Source organism: Epinephelus lanceolatus, chromosome 15 (genome assembly GCF_041903045.1).
Source record: "Epinephelus lanceolatus isolate andai-2023 chromosome 15, ASM4190304v1, whole genome shotgun sequence".
Lineage (NCBI taxonomy): Eukaryota > Metazoa > Chordata > Actinopteri > Perciformes > Serranidae > Epinephelus > Epinephelus lanceolatus.
Window position 1 is genome coordinate 14,118,487 of NC_135748.1, and position 20,374 is coordinate 14,138,860.

General features: G+C 41.7%; 1 protein-coding gene across 3 annotated transcripts; it reads right to left on the reverse strand.

Annotated features, from left to right (window-relative positions):
- Positions 1-530: 530 nt before the first annotated feature.
- Positions 531-9,325, reverse strand: fosl2 (FOS like 2, AP-1 transcription factor subunit). 3 transcript variants are annotated; one of them, XM_033643020.2, is made up of 5 exons: positions 9,186-9,325; positions 8,487-8,606; positions 5,449-5,703; positions 4,963-5,070; positions 531-3,398 (listed from the first exon to the last, which is right to left on the reverse strand). In XM_033643020.2, the coding sequence occupies exons 3-5, from the start codon at positions 5,686-5,688 to the stop codon at positions 2,829-2,831; spliced, it is 918 nt and encodes a 305-aa protein (XP_033498911.1). In that variant the 5' UTR covers positions 5,689-5,703; positions 8,487-8,606; positions 9,186-9,325; the 3' UTR covers positions 531-2,828. The 3 variants fall into 3 exon arrangements, with proteins under 3 accessions (XP_033498911.1, XP_033498910.1, XP_033498909.1); XM_033643019.2 differs by lacking the exon at positions 9,186-9,325 and adding an exon at positions 8,802-9,179; XM_033643018.2 differs by lacking the exon at positions 9,186-9,325 and having other exon boundaries at positions 8,487-9,179.
- Positions 9,326-20,374: the final 11,049 nt, after the last annotated feature.

Below are 20,374 nucleotides of genomic sequence, written 5' to 3' on the forward strand. Positions count from 1 at the left end.
CCCCCCACTGAGGCCCTGAGTAATCAGTTCCATTCCCCACACCCGCCACAACGCCCCTGTGGAGCGCAGATTTGTATTGACTTGGATTTTGCCAGTATAGGAGATATATAGGATAATATTTCTTCATATAATTAAAATATATACACACACAAGAGGCGGTCTGTTACACCTTTTGGTGCTTGTAACAATAACTTGATGGATTTTATTTACAAAACGTATAACTACTCATAAATAATATCAGTTTTTTTTACATTTATATTGTTGACAATATTATCATGTTTTGTGTCACTGCTCTGAGAGGCTTTTTTTTTTTTTTTGTACTAGCTACTTGATGTTAACTCAGGCTTTCGCTTACTGTCTTTCAAATCCACCAACCAAGTCAAAATAGTGTCAGATAGTCTTTCTTAATTTGGAATGATCAGAATGATTAATAAACAGGGTGGTTGTATTTTAATAGTATTTAATTACAGCTCCTTGGAAATAGTGTGATGAGTGATTGTAAGTGCGTTCCCATGAATGAAATCAGACAATTTCAGGTTGAAAATTATTATTTTTTTATTATTATTCATTTAAATTAACAAACACTGCTATACATATTGCTGTTTTTTATTAATTTTGAATCATTTTAAACAGTTAAAGCATTTGGAAAAGAAGTTAATAGTAGTTTGAAAACAGGCGACAGACAGTAGATGACATGTACAGCAGAAGATCTACAGTCAATGGCTTTCCTATGTGTGTCGAGGGGCTCCAGAATTATTTCAACATACAGACAGATCAGACTCGCCCACAGTTATGTTTTTGGTTATCATTTCACCTCTTTATGTTGTCATACAGGAATGAAAGATTCCCCCATTGCATCCAAATGTTATCACAGCCTGTGATGTTAAACCCAACAGCATCGAAAGGTAAGTAGCCGACACGTTCTTTCCAAAGTAGCAGCAGCTTGTATTGAATTGCAAAGTCTGTTTTCTGCATCCAGCACAACAAAAGTCTTCCAACCACATCTTTTATTCCTCTGATAACAAAATCGAGCAAAGATGACACCCCACCCCTTTGACCCCTGGCATTATATTCATTAGGAATGTTTGAAGTAAGCAAAAAAGTCCCAAATATCGCTGTTGTGTCCATCTCAGTGCACAGTATTGAAAAAACCTCATCCCTTTAAGATACACACATGTAAAAATAATGAAAAAGAAGTGCTTCGTAGAACTTCAGAAATATTACATCTTCTAAAGGTGTCCCCTCTTTCATCTCAGGCCAGCTGTAAAAAGAGTCTTCTCATCCCTTCCTTATTATTGTCAAAAAGTGATCTGTGTCTGGCCCTTGTTTAAAGCCAAAACGGCTAAGTTTCAACAGAGTACCTCGATGTTGGCGTATGTTCATACACCCGTAAATCAGCACATCTGACTTGGATTTAAACATTTCTTTACTAAAAGTGACAGATTTACAAACACAGTATAAACAGGGTTGACATCATTGGCAGCTGGCGACAGTCTAGACCACAGTGGCTGTTTTCAAATTTGAGCAAAATCCCTCCTTTTTAGACAAAGACGGACGAATTACAGGATTACATGTGTCAAACAAATCTTTTTTTGGCTTTTTGAAACCTGACCTGCCCCGAGAGGCAGTGTTGAAAAGGTAAGACCTTTATTTAGAGAATGTGAGAAACACAGAAAGAAGGTCTCAATCCGAGCGGAGGAGGGGTTTGTTCAAACTATTGTCATCTTTGAAAGGTCTGAGCGAAAAGGACAGACCGTTCCTGATGTGACACAATGAAGCGATGAAGTCCTTCCACATATATTACCGCCTCTGCGACACTCTGGCTAGACCATACAACAGCCTGCGCTTGTGCAACGTTCTTCACGATGGGGTTCTACTACACATGAGAGATATCCCTGACATCAATGTAAATCACATACACTTTGTCATAAACAGGTTGTAAAGTTCAGGTACAGAATCACTGAGGAAAAGCACACCAATACTACTGTAAAGTCAAGCCACTATGGCAAAATAGAAGGTATAGAGTATTGAGGAACTAGTCATTGATTGAAAGTTGGCTCGTATCCTTTGCAACACTGAGGAGTGCTTCGGTCACCACGTGGACGACCATTTTGCTTTTCTACAGGCAGATAAAGGAGAGGACAATGTCTCAACAAAAACACTTTGTAAAATTTAATCAGCACAGGCCATAAATACAATTAAAGAGATGGAAATAGCGTCAGAAATGTGTACACACTCGTAGTAGCGATTCCTGAATCGAGGTCCGAGTTACGAAAAATCTAAGTGGAAAAAAAGACGAGAGGAAGTCTTTGCCCGTTGTCTCCGTCTCTCCTCAGGAATTCCAGTAGAAAGCTGACCTCGCTTAGTGATTTATTGATTCGTCTTGGCGAAGTGCAAGTGCCGGCCACATGGCTTTTTAAACATTTTCAAAAAAATATATTAAGAACACGCTCTCTAGTCACATCAACTCACAATTCGCCACGTTTAGGCATGTTTTACTTCTTAACTGTCTTCCCGGTAAACAAGTTGACACTCTGGAGTTGAAATGGCAAAGGGGTGACACTTTTTAGGATCGGTGCACACACTCTTACGAATAAAAAATTTTTTACACTGAAGCAGAACAAGAAGAAACACGCGGCGTAGCCCTTGTGGGTCTCCCTGCAGAGGGGGAAACGGCTCACATTGTCAGCTTGGTCTGGACTCTTTAATGTGCTCTTGGGTCTTTGAAAGACACTGGAGTGGGGAGGGTGGGGGGACACGCAGTTGATCCTCGTGCTTGCTGTCAGCCACAGTGTTTGTTTCTCAGCTGTGCCGAGTGAAGCCCTCGCTCAAAGGGCCAGGAGGGTGGGCGAGTTGAGGGAGTCTGAGGACTGGTCCCCGCTGCTGCTGCTGCGCCGGTGGGCCTTGGAGCAGGACTCAGAGGAGGGCGACGGGCTCTCTGGCTCCAGCATGCTCGGGTAGGTGAATATGAGGCTCGGGGCGTTGGGCGTGGCGGCCGGGGTGGACGCCGCCACCACAGGCGTGTTCAGGCTGTCTCCATCCGTGCAGTACATCCCTCCGCTGACGACGCCGCCACCCAGGCAGATGGGCTTGATGACAGAGCGCTGGGGTTTGCCCAACTCCTCGTCCTCTGGCTCTTGCTTCACGACCACGTGGTTCATCTGAGCCCGGTTGCCCATGTTGGGACGCATGGTCAGGGGGAGGGGGGCACACTGCTGTTGCTGCTGCTGCTGCTGGTGCTGCTGTTGGTGCCCTGATGACTGGTGGCGGTCTTCGATGGGGAGCTTGCACACGGGATTGTGGGCAACCAGCATGAACTCCAGCTTGTCTTTCTCCTTCTGCAGGCTCTCGATCTCCTTCTGCAGGTCAGCTTTCTCCTCCTCCAGTTTTTCAGTCTCCTGTGAAGAGAAACAGGAAATACGGTTGAGCAATTAAGCTAAAATATAAGTGTTTTAAATATATATTGGGCATTTTTGCCTTTATTTGACGGCAGCTGTAGAAAGATGGCAGGAAATACGGGAACAGTGAGATGGGGAGCAACATGCAACAGCCATGGTCAGCACCGTAACCCCTGCATCATCGGCAAGAAAGTTTCAACCTGATAAAAAGAAATACTGCAACAGCATTTTTAACAAATATTCAGGGGCAAATTTCCAAGAAATTCAGAACATGGCTCCAAAAATTGTAACATGTCAACGCCTTAATTTTCTTCAGCAGTCAGGTAGACAGAGTGTATGAGTGTTCCTCCAAAGCACCAAAAGAGGGCACTGTTTGTTTGCTGCAGTTTTACTACCCATAAAGTAGCACAATCAACACATTAAAATTAAGTGTTTGTCATGAGCCATTTAGATTTACAGTGAGTAATCTCGAAGCCTTCTGCTTGAATTTGAGTTTCCCGTAATGGCTTTGCATTGTTTGTCTTGGCGATATGAGACCTGCATCAAAAGTGTGTCATTAATGTGTCAGATAAAAGACAAAGACCCATAAATACCGTCCGTCGGCTCTAGACACCAGGCAGATAAAGACAAGCTGACATGCTGTCTGAGAACTTTGACTCATGGGCAAAGGTATGAGGAAGCAGTAAACAAGGAGGCAGGGGAGGTGCCCCGTGACACACTTGAATAAATGATATAAGTCAATCAGAGGAGGCGACACTGTAGAACAACTGCTTTATCTTTCCACTGAAAAGTGACACTTCCTTATTTGGAATTTTTAAAAAACGCCATATGAAGACGGCAAAGCTTTTTTTGTCTTTCCCTAGAAGCAATGGCTGTGACGTGTGTGTGTGTGTGTGTGTGTGTGTGTGTGTGTTAGTTACATGTGTGTGTGCACGCAGTGTGTCTCTATGTGGGATTGTGAGACAAGCAATTGGCCCCTTTTACAAAATGTCCTTCATTCATGGAGACAGCTGCCTACAGCAAATTCCATTCCTGGGGGTTTTTTAAGGCCTGACAAGCTCAACCTCACTGTAATTCGGCTAATTAGTCCATTTAGATGCCGTTACTGTCTGCCAGGCAGGGCTGCGAGACAGCCCTACCTCTGTCTACAGCTGCCCGAGACAAAAAGCTTTTCATCGCCTGTCATCTCTTCACTCAGACCTTGCACTCAGAGACGCAGTGAGAGTCAAACCAGTAATGCAAGGTTGTAAATGAAGGTGTGGAGTTCAATTGCTCATCAAAAATTTGGACCCCTGCCAGACTTCTTGAACAAGTGTGACTCCTTTTTCCCCCCTGTGCTTGTGAGAATAATTTCTTTTGTTGCTTTTTTGCCATTTTATTTTTTGCACCAGCTTTAAGCAAGTTACCAGGAGGCATGATTGTTTATTAGCTAGAAAAACAAGATTGAACACTGATTTGTGGTCATTTTTGTGGCGTGATTAAAGCAGAACTCAATGACAGATCTGATCTGATCTGATGTGATCTGATCTGATGTGGGGGCTCCAGTTCTCAGGTTTCTACTCACCCCTTGCAGCATCTCGGTGAGCTCTCGCCTGCGGTTGCGGCATTTGGCGGCGGCTAACTTATTCCTCTCACGCCTCACCCTTCTTTTCTCCTCTTCCTCCGGGGTGAGCTAAGGGCGAGCAAAGAAGGAACACGGCAGGTAAAATAAAGCTGTTTGACAGACACACGCAATCAATATGAAGCGAAGAGCAAGAGTACAAACAAGAGCTGGGCACTCTCGGCTGGCTGTGAGGAGAATAATGATACAACGGCATCACATTTATCGGAATATAAAATAAACTTAATTTGCTTTTTTTTGCCGTTGAACAAACATGTTTATTTATTAGTTTATAATTAAAATAAATGAAGGTGTTTTGCTTTGTTTTCAGGACGATCACACTTCAATTAGCTTTGTGAAAGACCTTCTGAAACAAAATCCAGCTTTTTTTGATAAAAAGAAATCAAAGTCTAACTACTGAAACAAAATCCGAGATCCCGGGTCCCTCACCTGCTCATCCCTCTTGCGTCTGCCCCTGGCGTCCCCGATGGAGCGGATGACCCCGGGCCGAGCCAGCGTGTTGTGCCCCAACAGCCCCGGCCCATTGGGCAGGTGATGGCCGTACGGGTGGGAACGGGAGTAGGGGTTTGACATGGAGGTGATGACGGTGGGCTGCACCATCCACTGTAGGTCTTGGCTGGTCGTGATTGCATTGATGGTGGGGATGAAGGCACTGTTGGAGCCGGGCATGTCGACCCTGTACTTCTGGAGAGAGAAGGAATGAGAGAGATGTGGTATGAGAGGATGCATGATCACATCTGAAGAAAAGAATTTGGAGGGGTGGCATCTATTTGTAGAGGAGCGAGCCTATATGCTGCTATGGGTCAATGCATGCAACTTAATCCCATACGCATCCTTCTATCTACCAGCCCTGTCTCGTTCTGCCAGCAGCACAATCGCAAAGACACACACCACCACCCACCATTTATCAAATTCACACACTTTCCACATTACAAGCTTATAGTAATGATTCAATCCACATAGGCAAAACACTGTGTATGTAACCCCTGGAGTGGAACAGTGACACATGCTGTGAATCATGTGGGAAAGCCCAAGGTGTCCAGTACATCTCACTTTGCTACAATAAGCATGAGACAAAACTCTGCGCTGAGGATGTGTTACACGTGTCTGGACCGGCAGGAGGGTAAATATACATATTATTTGCACTTATACTTTAGATGGATACATAATCTAATGGGTCATGTAGTGGTCAGAAGAATAACCGTTCCAGAGGGATTTTTTCTAACATGCAAAATCTGATTTGTGACAGTTTGATGATTTAAATGTTAAAATCAACATTGATGTCAACAAAAATAAAATTTAAAGCAAAATGATGCATTTGGTGGTATAGTTGTTGATATGTCTAAAGCCGTACTGTGATGCAGGACACTATGTTTTTGGTCTAAAGTAAAGATTATCACCTCAAGCCCTCAACCTCTGGCACTATTCTTTAATCCATTTTATATAAGTATTGCTATTTTTATCCAAATTCTCGTAAGTTTTTATATATATAAATAGCTATAATCTGCATGTATGTGCAAGCTGACTGTAATAATGACCACTAGTATGAGAACCTGTGTCGGATCAGTATTACTTCATGTCTTTAGAGACCACAAACAGACGGGCCGCCTGCCTGTGTGCGTAAATTACGCACGTCCCCATATCCCCGTTATTCCCGACTTTCCGTCGGATATCCCGGCAGTCTATTGGAACTTTGTTTATCTGGTGACTCATTGTGTATGGGATACGTTAAGCACATGAGAACGTGGTCAGTTCCAGTAAGGGGGGAAGCAGCCAGCTGTAACAAGCCAGACAGTTAGCCAGCCAGAGTTATGGCAGCGGGATTTTTGGTGAGCTTGGCTTCAAAACAAAAGCATTAAAATTCCCATTTTAAAAAACGGGTAAAATGTATGCAGTGAAGTGTGAAGGACACAAACATCCAATAGAGTCATTACGCAAGAAATAAAGAAGCATCGGGTTAACTGATATATGAGATGGTGTGATAAAAATTCTTTTGGTCTAATAAAAACAGAAAAAATGCCTTGTTTTGATATGTCTCAATAAACCGACGAGGTCATGTTCCAGCCCGCTGTAATGGGAAACAGACAGTCAATGTGTGATTACAGGGAACCGGAGCAATGATAGATACGGGCCAAAAGTCGTTTACCGTAAGGTTGCGTGAGCCTGACGGGGCTTTTCCACAGAAGTGCGCTACACGCAAGACTTGGCTGCGAGTAAACAGCATGCCTCTTCCCGGATTTATATCCTATTATTTGTGAATGTACGGGCACGGCGTCTCCACAGCGATACCCTGGCACACCTAGGGTACATCTCACTGAGGCGGTATGAAATCTTAACCTCTGATGAAATGGAGGAGATTTTTTGCAGGGATTGGTGTATTTTTAAACAGCCCCCCAGTGTGCAGCGATATTTTTCCCGGTGTAAGGAAACACAGGCTTTTGAGTGCGCTGAGCTCCCGGTCGCTGGAAGAAATCTGCCATGTGCATCTAAGAAAATCAGCTTACAGTGTGTTCCGTGATCAAGTCATTTCTGATAGTTCAATTAGTGAATAATCTGCCACAAATACTATCTTTAACTGGACTTAAATCACAATGTGCAACATCACACGTCTTTGGTGCTCTCCAACATGTCTTACCTGGCGGCCAAGAGAAATTAAACCTCTCCTAACCCTTGTGTTAATGTCTGTATCAGTGCCTGTTGCACTCTCTACTTTAGCCTCATCTCTGTCTCGTTTAATGCCAGACTAGCGCACCGTGTAAATAGCTCAGGGTATGTATGTGTTCCAAAGGAATTGTCGTCCTTACAATGCATGCGCGTAAAAATGCAGTCTCCATTGAGGTGCCACAAGGCGCAAAGACCCCCAGAATATTACATTTTTACGCACGGAGAGGACAGATGAGAGCAATGAACATCTGGAAATCCCAGGCAAATTCATCTCATTGTGTCCCATTTCCCCAAACAGCACACAATCCGTCTCACATCTGTCGGTGCAACCTGCACGTTTACAAGTTTTGTTTTACCATAAGGGTCAACTTAAGATAAAATTTGTATTTTTAATTAAATGTGCAAAATCATCACGTATTCGCCATTTACTGTGCGCCAACAGCCAGTGCGCAAATGTGATGTTTGATCAAAAGTACATGGTGTACATGGTGTTTAGATGACAGAATCCAAATGGAACCGGTCCAGAATACTTGTGAATAGATCGAGTCTTGCATCTGTTGAGTCATAGATGCAATCTGTGTCATTGGGTTCATCCGTTTTTTTCCCCAAGCGACCTGGAGAATGGCATTTAAAATCTAGTAACCGGTGGAATCGCGGCACCGGAACAAAAAAAACAGAGAAACCTAAATGGCACACAATCTGTATTTTTCAGATGCTGCGCACTTGACATCAAATTAAAGACAGATACATATTATGGTATTATTAATGGGTAATGTTGCGGAAGCCCGGTGTTTCCTTGTTACCTGGTAGCTTGAGGTAGAGATCGGACTTCCGATCGTGCTGCTGCCGCTTGTGAAGGACTCTGGCTGGGCCGGAGAGGTGCTGCTGCCGCGGGACGAGGTGTCGTAGTTCCCGGAGTAGTCCTGGTACATGATCCAGGAAAAAGGAAGATTTCAGTGCACTGGTTTGATTTCTGAAACCCCCCTTTTCTTAAATCCTCGCAGTAAAAAAAGGCACCAACAGAAAAAAAAAATCCTCTGACTCGAGTCGTTGATAATTTGGGTTATCCAGAAAAGAGTTGGCAAAGACAAAGTGCAGTTATGCTCCTCTATACTAACCTAAAACATCGTACAGATATTGCCAGTTAGAATAAATATTTTCTTGCGTGCTCCCTGCTTGTAGATGCTGTATCTTATTGTGCGTGTGTTATTCTTGAGCCGCAGGTAGACCTACACTACACTACTGGAGATCTTCTCAGGTGCGCAAACTTCAACCTAAAGTCAGCAGCACACCTTCAGCAGTCAAGTCCAGTTGAGACAACCTGTAGTTACAGAGTGACTCACGCAGGTTAACATTCGCTTTCAAGCCTATTGCCTGGCTAAACTTGTGAATATTTTCCGTCGCCTTGCCTACTACACACTATCTGCGCTCTTTGCTGTTCACGGAACAGTTCTAACTTTTTTTTCTTTTCCTTTTTACCACACTTCCTAGAGATGACTCACTTCAATGGCACTATGAAGAACTGCAACGGCTTTTCAACACCAACGAAACAGCCTACGTCACAGCCTGGGCGTTGCGACTTCATCCAGGGAGGGGTCGATTCTGGATAAGGCAGTGAAAAAGAAAGATCCGCTGTGACCATCCTTCGCCCAGCGGACACTGGAGATGTAATCGCAGAGCAGGGATACAGTACAAGTAGCTAAAATATGGGTAGGAGTGTGGAGAGATTTATTTTTTGATACGAACGTCAATGCCTGCTGTGGAGTTCACTGTTTGTCTGACTTGCTTCGGTCCATTGACGCATGTTTCCTAAAATGGGCAGTTGCGTCAGAGAGCGCGTGTGGGTTTCCTTGGTAAAGGAAGCGTCAGACACTGGAGGGATTCCCTCCCCTCGCGCACTGCACTCCGGACTCGGAGCTCTCAGCGCGCGGGTCCCGGTCCGGTTACTGATCAGTGTCGGGAAATGAAGATATGAAAGCTTTAAACGTGTATGTAAAGAGCGCGTGGGCGCGCGCTACTTTAAAACCCTAGGACACGCGCGCGCTCACAGAGTGTGGCTGAGTTCAGAGCATTAAAAGCACCTTTTTAAAGTTTCCTCTGCCAGAATTTCTTCGATACGCACATCTGTGATCAGCCTAGAACACGTATCGACAGCAGAAGAGGCCGCGCGCGTGCACCATGCCCATACTGTTTGAAGACACGCGAGCTCACCATCCACCGGCTTTCATCCGCCACTGTTCCTGTTAATAAAGACCACTCAAAATGATTGGACATGCAGTGCTTCTGCACAGTTGAGTCTTTGTGTTATCTGGCGGCGACGCATTGTGCGTGATTTGGAGAGGGTACGCTGGCACAGAGCGCAAAAGGATGGCACAAACACAAAGCATGATCCCGTGCAATTGGTCAAATTATTGTGGCCCACTGGTTAGGTCTACACAACAGTGCAGCGCGGCTGCTTCAAAGGAATTTTCAGTGAAATGTGGGCTAATTGTAACTCGGACGCACCTCATAAACAAGGGCACAGCGCCCAGAATATGACATGTTACACGATATGAAATGGCGTATTAAGTCTAATCCAATCTGCTATGGTTCCTATTTTAATCTGTATCACCATAACTGGTTCTGCTGAGCTCTCTTAAAGCTGTTTGCCGCGCATCTCTTTGCCAGAAAGAGTCGCTCCCATCAAAAAGTTTTCACAGGCAGCAGTGTTCAGTCGGGGAAGTTGTGTCGAGGGAAAATAATCTGCAGGGGGTTTTCTGAGGTGACCACTCGCCCCGCCGCGGAGGGACTGACTTTATGTGCTTGCTCATAACATGAACACGTCAATTATACTGTAGCTACTCTCCAGCCCTCCAATATGTCACCCTTTCCAAAGTAAGTGGGTGTCATTTTCGCTGCATTACCTTTTGACCCGTGCAGTGATCTGTCACTCCCCGTGTGGAGTGGCTTCTCTGAAGTCGCCCCGAGCTTTTGGTTTCGCGACAGAAAGCACGCAGATGTTCAACACATCTTTATCTGAATGATATTAATTAATGATTAGTGTTTATCATGTGCCAGCGACACAGCTTTTGAACGGTAACGGTGTTGCTAAGCGACACAGTTTCTGCTAAATTGCTTGGGGAAATCTAATCTGCCATAGTCCTATAATTAATGCTGTAATATAATTTGAGATGCACCCATCGGCGTCAATTTGGGTAAAGCAAGGTATGGCACTGTGACAGGTTCTGTTCCTATATGAGTCCAATTTTGATCTGTAAGTAGGCTACATAATGAGATATCACGCAAAAATTGGGATACACAACAAACAGCGGTATGTGACGCCTGTCAGTCAAACCTTACGGCTCCAAATTGTCATTAGTTTCACGGCTGTTGATGGCAAACGACAGATTCAGGGACTTATTACAAACCTGAGTGCCTAAGCACTGCAGTGCAGAGTCAGACGATCAGGTCACGTGACAGGTTGGCACGTCAGGCACTGTGCGCACTGCGCTCGGCTGATCCTCAGGTCGTGCGCCACTGACGCGTCGGTGTCCCTCCATCACACATCATAAGGAATCAGCTCCATGCAGAACATCTCCTCATCCAGCATTCCGTCCGCACAGGAATTATGTTCTCTGACGGACTATAAGCAAGAAGCTTACCTGGCCGTGGCCGAGGTGTTACAGGTGCTCGTGACGCAGGAGGGTTCATGGCCCTAATGCTGTATTCAAGGACCTGTCTGCAAAATCCGAAAGTGTAAAGAAAGGGCATTGAAAGGCTTTTGGTCGAAAGTAGGTTACTGGGGACAAAGGCTTTATAATAAGGTTTTGGCGACATTAGGTTAAATGACACAGAGCTATAGCGCGAGGAATATGTAGTTAAAAAAAATATCTAAAAACATATTAATTAAAATTAAAAGAATACTCATGTCAAATACACCATGTCATAAGAAAGTGCATTTTTTTCAGTTATTCCACTGTTTAACTCCCCTTCACTCAGCCTGTACTTTTATTTTATGCTGTACTTTAACTCCACTATATATCCAAGGTAGCCTAAATATAAAATGTTTCACAAACATATGATATATGATATTATAAAATAAAATTAGATAAAACTTTATCAATCCTGAGGGAAATTGTGCAGCTGTTGCAATACAAAGTGAGAAGAGCGCAAATATATAAAGTGGGCAAAAACAAACAAACTAAAAATAAGGTTCAAATGCAAAATGTGTACAATGACAATCACAGGTTAACAGCATGATATCATGAAAATATAAACGGATATGATATGCAGTGTATTGCATTTAAAATAGTTGGAACCAGCACAGTAGGATCCCCAAGGTCACTGCGACACATAAGGGCTTGGATATGTTTTAAAGGGTTTCCAAGCATAATAAATAATGGAGAGAGACACTTGCTAAATGTCCGCCTATATTTTAAGTAATTGTGTTATTACAGTGGAAACAGCCAAAAGCTATACTAGGTTGAATAATGTTCTTCTTCTGTTTAAGTAATATGTGTTGCACTTCACTCCTGCAGGGTGTCAGTGTTTTATATTTATTGTTTTGTAGCCTATATGTTGCTCCTTACTATGTAACCATGGTAATTTAAACAAAAATTCAAATCAAATCTATGTATATATATATAAAAAAAACTTTTAGGCATGAATTAATACTAATTTAAATAGGCTAGATATAATATGTAATATGTATAGTAATATAACCAGGATCCAGTGTGAGTACTTTAATATTTACCACACTTTAAGTACATTTTGCTTTTTTAAAAAAATTTTTTTTTACTGACATACCATTTCGATTGCATGGCTTTCACTTGAAGTGGAGCATTTTCTTTATATTGAGGCTTCTTTTATCAGGATTAAAATACCTCTTCCACTGCTGGCTACTGCATTATCATCATTAAGGTTTTGCGGGTAAATCTGTGACATACACCAGAGCCTCAAACGCCTGCACTGTGCAGTATTGTTTGTTGTGTGTCCCTTTGGATTTACCTCAGGTTTAATTCAGGTGCAATTTCTGATAGTCAGAACAGCCAATCTATTTTTTGTGAAGGATGAAATAGATTCAGATGAACTGTAAACCTCCTCAGAAGTGCGTTCTTATCATTTACAGTATTCGTGAGTTAGTTTATTGCTAAATATTTAGGAGGAAAACAGCTCAGCGGAACAGAGAGGAGGAGATGGTCTGAGTCAGCATGTTCAGAATTCACAGTAATCATTCTGTTTGGTGTTACTGGCATTTTTTTTTTTTTTGCCCTTGCCTTCCTTTGTTTTCCTCCCTATGGCGTCACTCACCTGTCATGTTGTAATACCTTAACCTAGATAATAGCTCAACATGATCAGCATGGCTAATCTCACAGCTCAGGTGCTGCTTGCAGGACACACGCAGGCACCAGAATGCTGACTGAGAGCATAGAGAGTGGGTTAATGAACAATCTGTGTGACTGACAGTGGGTTTCATTGTTGTGCCACTGGTCTGTTAACAATGTTAATATGCTGTTTTATGATGCAACACAGCAGAGAGGCAGCTACGTATGTCTGCAGCTCGATACAGGGAGCCCCTGCCCTTTTTGTTTTCCCACACTGTTGACAATGAAATAAAATCTATTTAAACTGACTTGGTTTGCTCTGACAATGCAGTGGGAAACATGTGCTGTCTTGTCACAGTGCCTTGTGCAAGTTGGACTTTTTAAATAGAAATCTAATCAGCAGTTTCATCAGGATGCCCACTGTGCAGGAACATAGCTTTAAAAACCAGGCTGGATGCCAGACTGGCAGACAGCTCCTGTGAATTAAAGTAACCATCCTTCAGTGATTTCATTTACTGGTTGCCTTGGTGACTCATGTAAAGCAGTCAAACACAACAGCACAGAGGGATAATTTGATCGCTGTTGACCTCTGGAGTGTGGGATTGTGGAGAGAAGAATATGAATTCATTGGCTGCATATCCTCCAATAAGGCCAATCACATTCAGGTATGCATGAAGCGCTGCAGCTGTTCGACAGCATTTTCGTCTTGTTCATATGCACCCTATCTGGACTGCATATCAAGACAGACACATACATTTATGTTGTGTCGACATCCGTTGGTATGGTTTCAGCTTGAATGCCAGATCCCATGCAAAAGAAATTAATTACTGAATAAGCGGGTGTTCAGCGCCAGTTTCTGTTTCAGTTCATCTGGGAGTGGATGAACATTACAAATGTTAGCAGATTGATGACATGCTCAAAGTTCTGTACATTGTTGGCATCTAGAGACAGACAGTAATTAAAGAGGCAACCCACCAATTTCACACATGCAGATCAGTTTACTTATCATGGGAAGTACTACTCAGCGTGTGAAAACAGTGGTATTATGTCCTCTGAGGCTCTGGAGGGGGTTTCTAAAGTCTTGGAAGATAACCTTGATGACGTCATTAGGGTTATGTCAGCTTGGGCTTTGAGTCAAATTTGTAACAGAAGCCCTGCACTACAGACCTCTCTTGTGAAGTGTAAAACGTGTGGGTGCTCTCTAGAGGTGGGAATCACGATATAATAATATCACGATACTTAGATCACAATACAATATTATTGCGATTTAAATGTGTTACAATATGCTGAGTATTGCTATTAAATATGTTGCGATTTCTTACCTTTTTTAAACAGTTATGTCCCCAAAGGTAAACTTTGTTTTCATCTCACTTCAGCCATATTATTGCAGCAGCAAAATGTATCTAGTGACTAAAAAAGCAACTGATTATATTATTCTAGAAGGTTTAATTTGTACAGAAGCGTATTGTATTCACTTGACAAATAAAAAAAGCCCTGTTTTTGTGAGTAATTTTTTCTGTTTTTTTTGGAGTAATTTATTTATTTTTCTGTTTTTTGGTGTAATTTTTTCTGTTTTTCCTGAGTAATATTTTCTGTTTTTCTGAGTCATTTTTTCCCTGTTTTTCGTGGTAATTTTTTTCTGTTTTTTGGAGTAATTTATTTATTTTTCTGTTTTTTGGTGTAATTTTTTCTGTTTTTCTGAGTAATTTTTTCCCCTGTTTTTCCTGAGTAATATTTTCTGTTTTTTGTGGTAATTTTTTCTGTTTTTTTTTTTGTTTTGTTTTTCATAGCTGATAAATGTGTATGGGCATGATTTCAGTTGTCAGGTAACATTGTTACAACCTGTTACTAACCTAACCTGTTACACTGAGCGATAGGCCTACACTATAAGGATGCAGTCGAAAACATAGCTAGATTATCATACCCTGTGTGTAACTAATTACGTGCCTTACCCTTAGTGATCCCGTAGTTGAAATTGTCTGGGAGCAGGAGCACGGATGCAAAATACATCCATGAGCAAGAGTCACCATGGATGCAGGGGTCACTTGCAGGTGCCAGGTGGGAGCTTCTCGCGGGATTTTGAAGTATCTCGTCTCCTTGTTCAGGAAAAAAATTTACCACGAAAAACAGAAAAAAATTACCACGAAAAACAGGGAAAAAATTACACCAAAAAACCCCCCCCAGAAAAATAAATAAATTACTCCGAAAACAGAAAAAATTACTCAGAAAACAGGGCTTTTTTTATTTGTCAAGTGAATGCAATACGCTTCCGTAAATTTGTATTTGTAATATTAATAATTTATTTAATAAAAAAATGATATTTGGCACTGTGTGACGAACTGACGTAATTCCCCAGATAGACAAACTCAAAAATACCTCAATACTATGCTGCATCCCTGTTTTCCATGCAAGTATGATCAAACAAAAATAATACAGAGTTGCATTATGGGAAATGAAGGATTCAGTGTTTTGAACCACACATAGGACTTAAAGTTAGAACATCTCGGCCTGTGTTTCCTCCATTGTCAGCATTCTGTACTCTGGCTTCTGTATGTTAGCGCAATACTGAACTATTGGAGTGTTGCATCAGTTAAAAGAAACAAAACAACACAATTGGTATAAATTTACAATGTAGTTAAAAACACTTAAATATCACTGCTTATTCAGTCATCTGTCCTGTCCTTTAAACCTGCAAGAGCTGCAGGCAGCGGTCACAAGTTGCCAACACAAAATTGACATATCAACTTTAAAGTTAATATGGTGAACTTGTCAGCAAACAGTTGCTTATGTACACATCCAGCATTTACAGAGAAACATCGTCATTCATTTGGAGTGGTGTTGTATCCAGTCCAGTATCTCTCTTTTGGTCTCTACCTTCATTCTTAACGCCTCACAACTGTTTCTGTCTGCTGTTGGTGCTGAACAGTACGGTACAGAGCATTTCAGCTGAGAGCAGAAACAACACTATGAGAGCTGTGAGTGAACCAAAACAGTAAAGTTGAATCTGGACAGCTAAACAATAAGCTTCCTACTGTTTCCACTCCTTATGCTAAGCTAAGCTAACCAAATGCTAACTGTAGCTATTTATTTACTGGATAGATGTGAGAGTGTCATCAATCTCTTCATCTAATTCTTGAAGAAAGTGAATGAGAATATCTTAACTGTTGGGGAGTAATAAAGTGTATCTAATAAATTTAGCAGTTGATCTACATTTTGCAGGAGCTTGCTGGTATAGTTCAACTACATTCATATCTGCATAGAGATTCAAGTTTGCCATTTTTTGTGTAGTTAATTTCTGAAACTACAAACAATTTTGGGCCATAGAAGAGGAATGCTTTTTTATTTTTATTGTACCATTGCTTCTGTCAGAAGTATTGATTTTTGCTATTTATTAACAAATGTTCCCAGAAGCTGCTGCATGTAATTTTCGAAGTTACCTGGCTAACTGAGTCATGGACTGATGGAGATTTGTATACAAATCCAAAGCTGAGATTCCTGCACTTCCCCATGAATAGTGAGGTATATTATGTTTATGTATCACCTGTGCACTTTTTGCAATCAACTCAACTGAGTGGCATTTTATGCTGGTATTTGACATTTTTCTATTATATTTTGTAATAAGTTCATACTACATGTACATTCTCGATCTGATCTATCTTTAAAATATTTTTTTCATTTGCTTAAGATTAAACTACTTCTTCCAAGTAGCTTTAGTTAACTAAACAATGAATCTCTGTGGGGGAGGCTTTGCTGTAGTACAGCTTCTTCAAGTGATTGGTAGTTTGTAAAACTATGCTTTGAAGGTAGCTTTGACAACACTGCATATTTGAACTGAATTATTTAACTATTTGGAAAATGTTAACCTACTCCTCCTGTAATCACTGAAGTAAAAGAGACTGATTGATTTTCCAGATTTGTCTCTAAGGGAAGGTCTGGGTTAATTGTTAAGCTTGATGCTAAATGTGTTATCTGCTGCCTGTTAATTATGTTTATATGAATATCAGTAAATATTGTTAAAAGAAATGGTGGGAGTTGGGAGAAGTGCTGACTTCCCTGTAGGGCTGAGGTGTTGCTGAAGTGTTGCAACTTGAAACCTGCCCACACCTCAACACTGCTGGATGTGGAGCTGAATCTGTTTTTTACAGTAAATGAATGCATTTGAACCAATTGATTTTCCAGATGAGACAAACAACTTCTTTACTAGAACACTTTGCTGGACCTCAAACTAAAAGAAGAGCAGTGCTGGAATTGCAGCGAGGTGGGAATTAGGGGGTGGGAGCATCTTATTAAATGCCATCACGTAGCAACCAAATGTTTTCATGCTTGTTTGCTGCTGCAGGAGGGAAATAAACTGAGTGACCTCATCTGACTTGTTTTCGTGTCATTGTGCACGACCACTAGCTGGCATTACTCTAAGATACATTTTGTCACAGGAGACTGCAAGGTGCCTTATTCTGTAATTTACCAGGCAGTTGTGTTTAATCATTAGACCACAGGGAAATAGCCAAGTGGACACACACATAATTACCTGTACCAAGCATGCAGCACCTTCCAATCAACACGCTCTCTTGACAGTAAGCATTAAGGTATCAGTTCCTGATACAATGGAAGGAAGTGCGTCACAGACATGCTGTACCTCGAGACAAAGAAGAATGGAACGCCGCTCGGGCAAAAACAGCAGAGAGAGAAGGGGAAATGTTGGAGCATGTGGTGGAAGAAGTGAACAAATAACAGGGTCTGAGAGAAGAAAGAGCGCGAGTGGTCGGGGGACTTCTGAGTGGTCAACACAGCCACCTGCAGCTCGCAAATAAACAGGACCGTGGCGTTCCTTCCACTTTTACTGGACTGCTTATTTTCAGTGGAAGAAAACAAAAGTCCCCCCCCTCCACTTCCCACTCGATACTAGAAACCGAGGAAAGGAAAATGCTGGCTGCCTGACAAAAACGGGCTCCATATTTGCGTATAATTTTGTTTTGGTCCTTGTGCGTGTTGTTTTCCTCGTCGCTGGCACAAAACAGTCAAATCAAATAGCATTTCTGAGTGACGCGTCCGCAGTGCACACACAATGGGCAAGTTTATCTCACTCCGTCAACAAGGTTGTCAGTGTAATTTATGAGTATGCTGGTCTGAGAGCAGGCTGAGGGCTGTGCAGCTTGGAATGTTAATGGGTTTTGGTTGAGGAGCGGGGTTGTCCGGCTGTTGTTTGACCTCAGCTAAAAAACTATCATCCTCCTTTCTACAGCTGACGACTTGAACCACACCAATCTGAAGTTTAAAGACGAAGCTACCTTTAAAGGGGCTCTTTGCAAAAATTATGAACATTTGAGTTGTCTGCACACATGGAGGTGGCTGAGCCGGCAGCTAACAGCTAACAGTGCTAGCTCCATGAATAGTGCTAGACAACAGCAACAGTGCTAAAAGAGCTAATGGTGTTAGCTGGGGGGAACCAGAGGGTGAGCGCTAGGCTTTTGCAACAATGCCGTCGCGCAGAGGTGGGATGAAGTCATTGTTTTGTAAGTCCCAAGTCCTTTCACTCAAGTCCCAAGTCAAGTCTCAACTTTACGTTTCCAGTCCTACACAAGTCAAAATGTGCCCTTCACCAAATCCAATGCCATTTTAACAACAGAGTAATAACATATTAAATTTACAAAAATCATTTTTACTTTTTAAAATTAATATTTATTTGTTAAAACAGGTTTGATAAAACGTCACTTAGCTGCTAAGCTAAGCATTAGCTGAGCATTAACTTGCTAACTATGTTAGTATTAGCAGTGGTTTACTGTATTTGTGCAACTTCAAATGTTGAACAATGTTGGAAGTTGTCACGTCTCTGTCTAATTTTTGATCCACATGCTTTACATACTACAATTTATTTTTTGTTGATCACGAATTAAATTATCTTTAGTATCATTTTTTCCAACTGACACTCAATAACGTAATGTTAGCTCTTCTGTTTATCTCTCTCAACTTGACTTGATGCTGTCAGACTGGTTCAAATAAAGTATATCTGGGGAATTACGTCAGCTAGCTAGGAATTAATGGTGTTAACGTTAGTTAATTCAGGAAATTAAGGGAAATTAATTGATCGGTTACATAGTTACATAGCCACTTTTTAATCTTTGGCCTTAAAGGAAGGTATCAACTATTTTCAAGTAGTAAAGGCTCGAGTCCTAGAAAAGTCACAGTTAGCATGATTTTGTCAAGTCAAAAGTCATCAAATCTGTGACTTGATTTTGACCCGAGCCAAAGTAATGTGACTCGACCTCACACCTTTGCTGTCCCAATATGCCACCATGTGAGTGCAGCTCAAAGTGGCGACAATGGGCTAGCCAGTACAATACCCACATGCACTAACGTTCACTAACATTCACGCAGGGCCAAATGGTCTTACCACAGACAAACCACAGAGAAGCTCAGACTGCAACACACAGAGATAGCCTGACTTCATTCTCTGTTTAGGATGCCAGTACTCCACTACGTCTTTACATAGCAAATAGTCGTTTGCTGCTATATTAATGCACTGAATTTCACATACAGAACCTTTAAATCCCAAAGCTATAGTGTGAGGTTGCTGTTTATTTAGTCCTGGATCGTCCTTGGTGCTTTATTGCGGTTGTGTTTTCTGCACTACGTTTTACCAGAAATCACTACTAGTGTGGGTGGTTCATTTGAGTTTCAAGGCTTTGATCTGTTCAGCTAACTAACTTTCTTCTGGAAGTCTGGAAACACAAACACACACCTCTTCACGTGCACTGAAACAGAGTGTGAAAGTGTTTCCAACAGTGAGTCCACAAGCTTTTCTGCACCAGAGGTTGAATCGTGCTGACTATTACTGTAAAGGCAGAAAGAAAGTCACCTTTGTGGAAAGAAGGATGTGGATTTAAGATACAGGTTTATCCATATTGTTACTGAGTCACTTTACAGGCAGTGCTGTGTCGGAAAACTTCACGTCAAGGAAGATTAGCACTGTTGACTTGTCTTTACAGGCAATCTTGCATTTCTTGTTTGTGTTAACATATATAATTCTTTGTGTGGTAATATCTTGCTCAGTCCCTCCTATGCCACTCTGAGGCTTATCTCTACTGTAGAATAATACACAGTTTTAGCTCGGTTTATCTGGTCCTCAGTGGAAAATGTAATGTGGAACCAGATGGGAGGATTTTAATGTTTAACTGATGAGCTTTCAGACTGGCCCCACTGCTGCCTCTGTGATATCTTAGGTTTGATACGTTAGAATGTTAGCTAAGTAGAGAAATATGTATGGTAGATACTAGAAATATGATAACTTTTAAGGCAATTTTAACCCTTTTTTTCTCCATTAAATAGATCCTTTAAAAATCTCACATCTTTTCTCCTGCTTTTTAAAGATTTTTTTTTTTTTTTTGTTC

Coding starts and splice junctions, on each gene's coding strand:
- fosl2 (XM_033643018.2), bottom strand. CDS start 8,615: ATGTACCAGGACTACTCCGGGAACTACGACACCTCGTCCCGCGGCAGC. Junction 5,704..8,486: donor TCTCTACCTCAAGCTACCAG/GTAACAAGGAAA, acceptor TTCTCTCTCCAG/AAGTACAGGGTCGACATGCC. Junction 3,399..4,962: donor TCACCGAGATGCTGCAAGGG/GTGAGTAGAAAC, acceptor TTCTCTTCACAG/GAGACTGAAAAACTGGAGGA.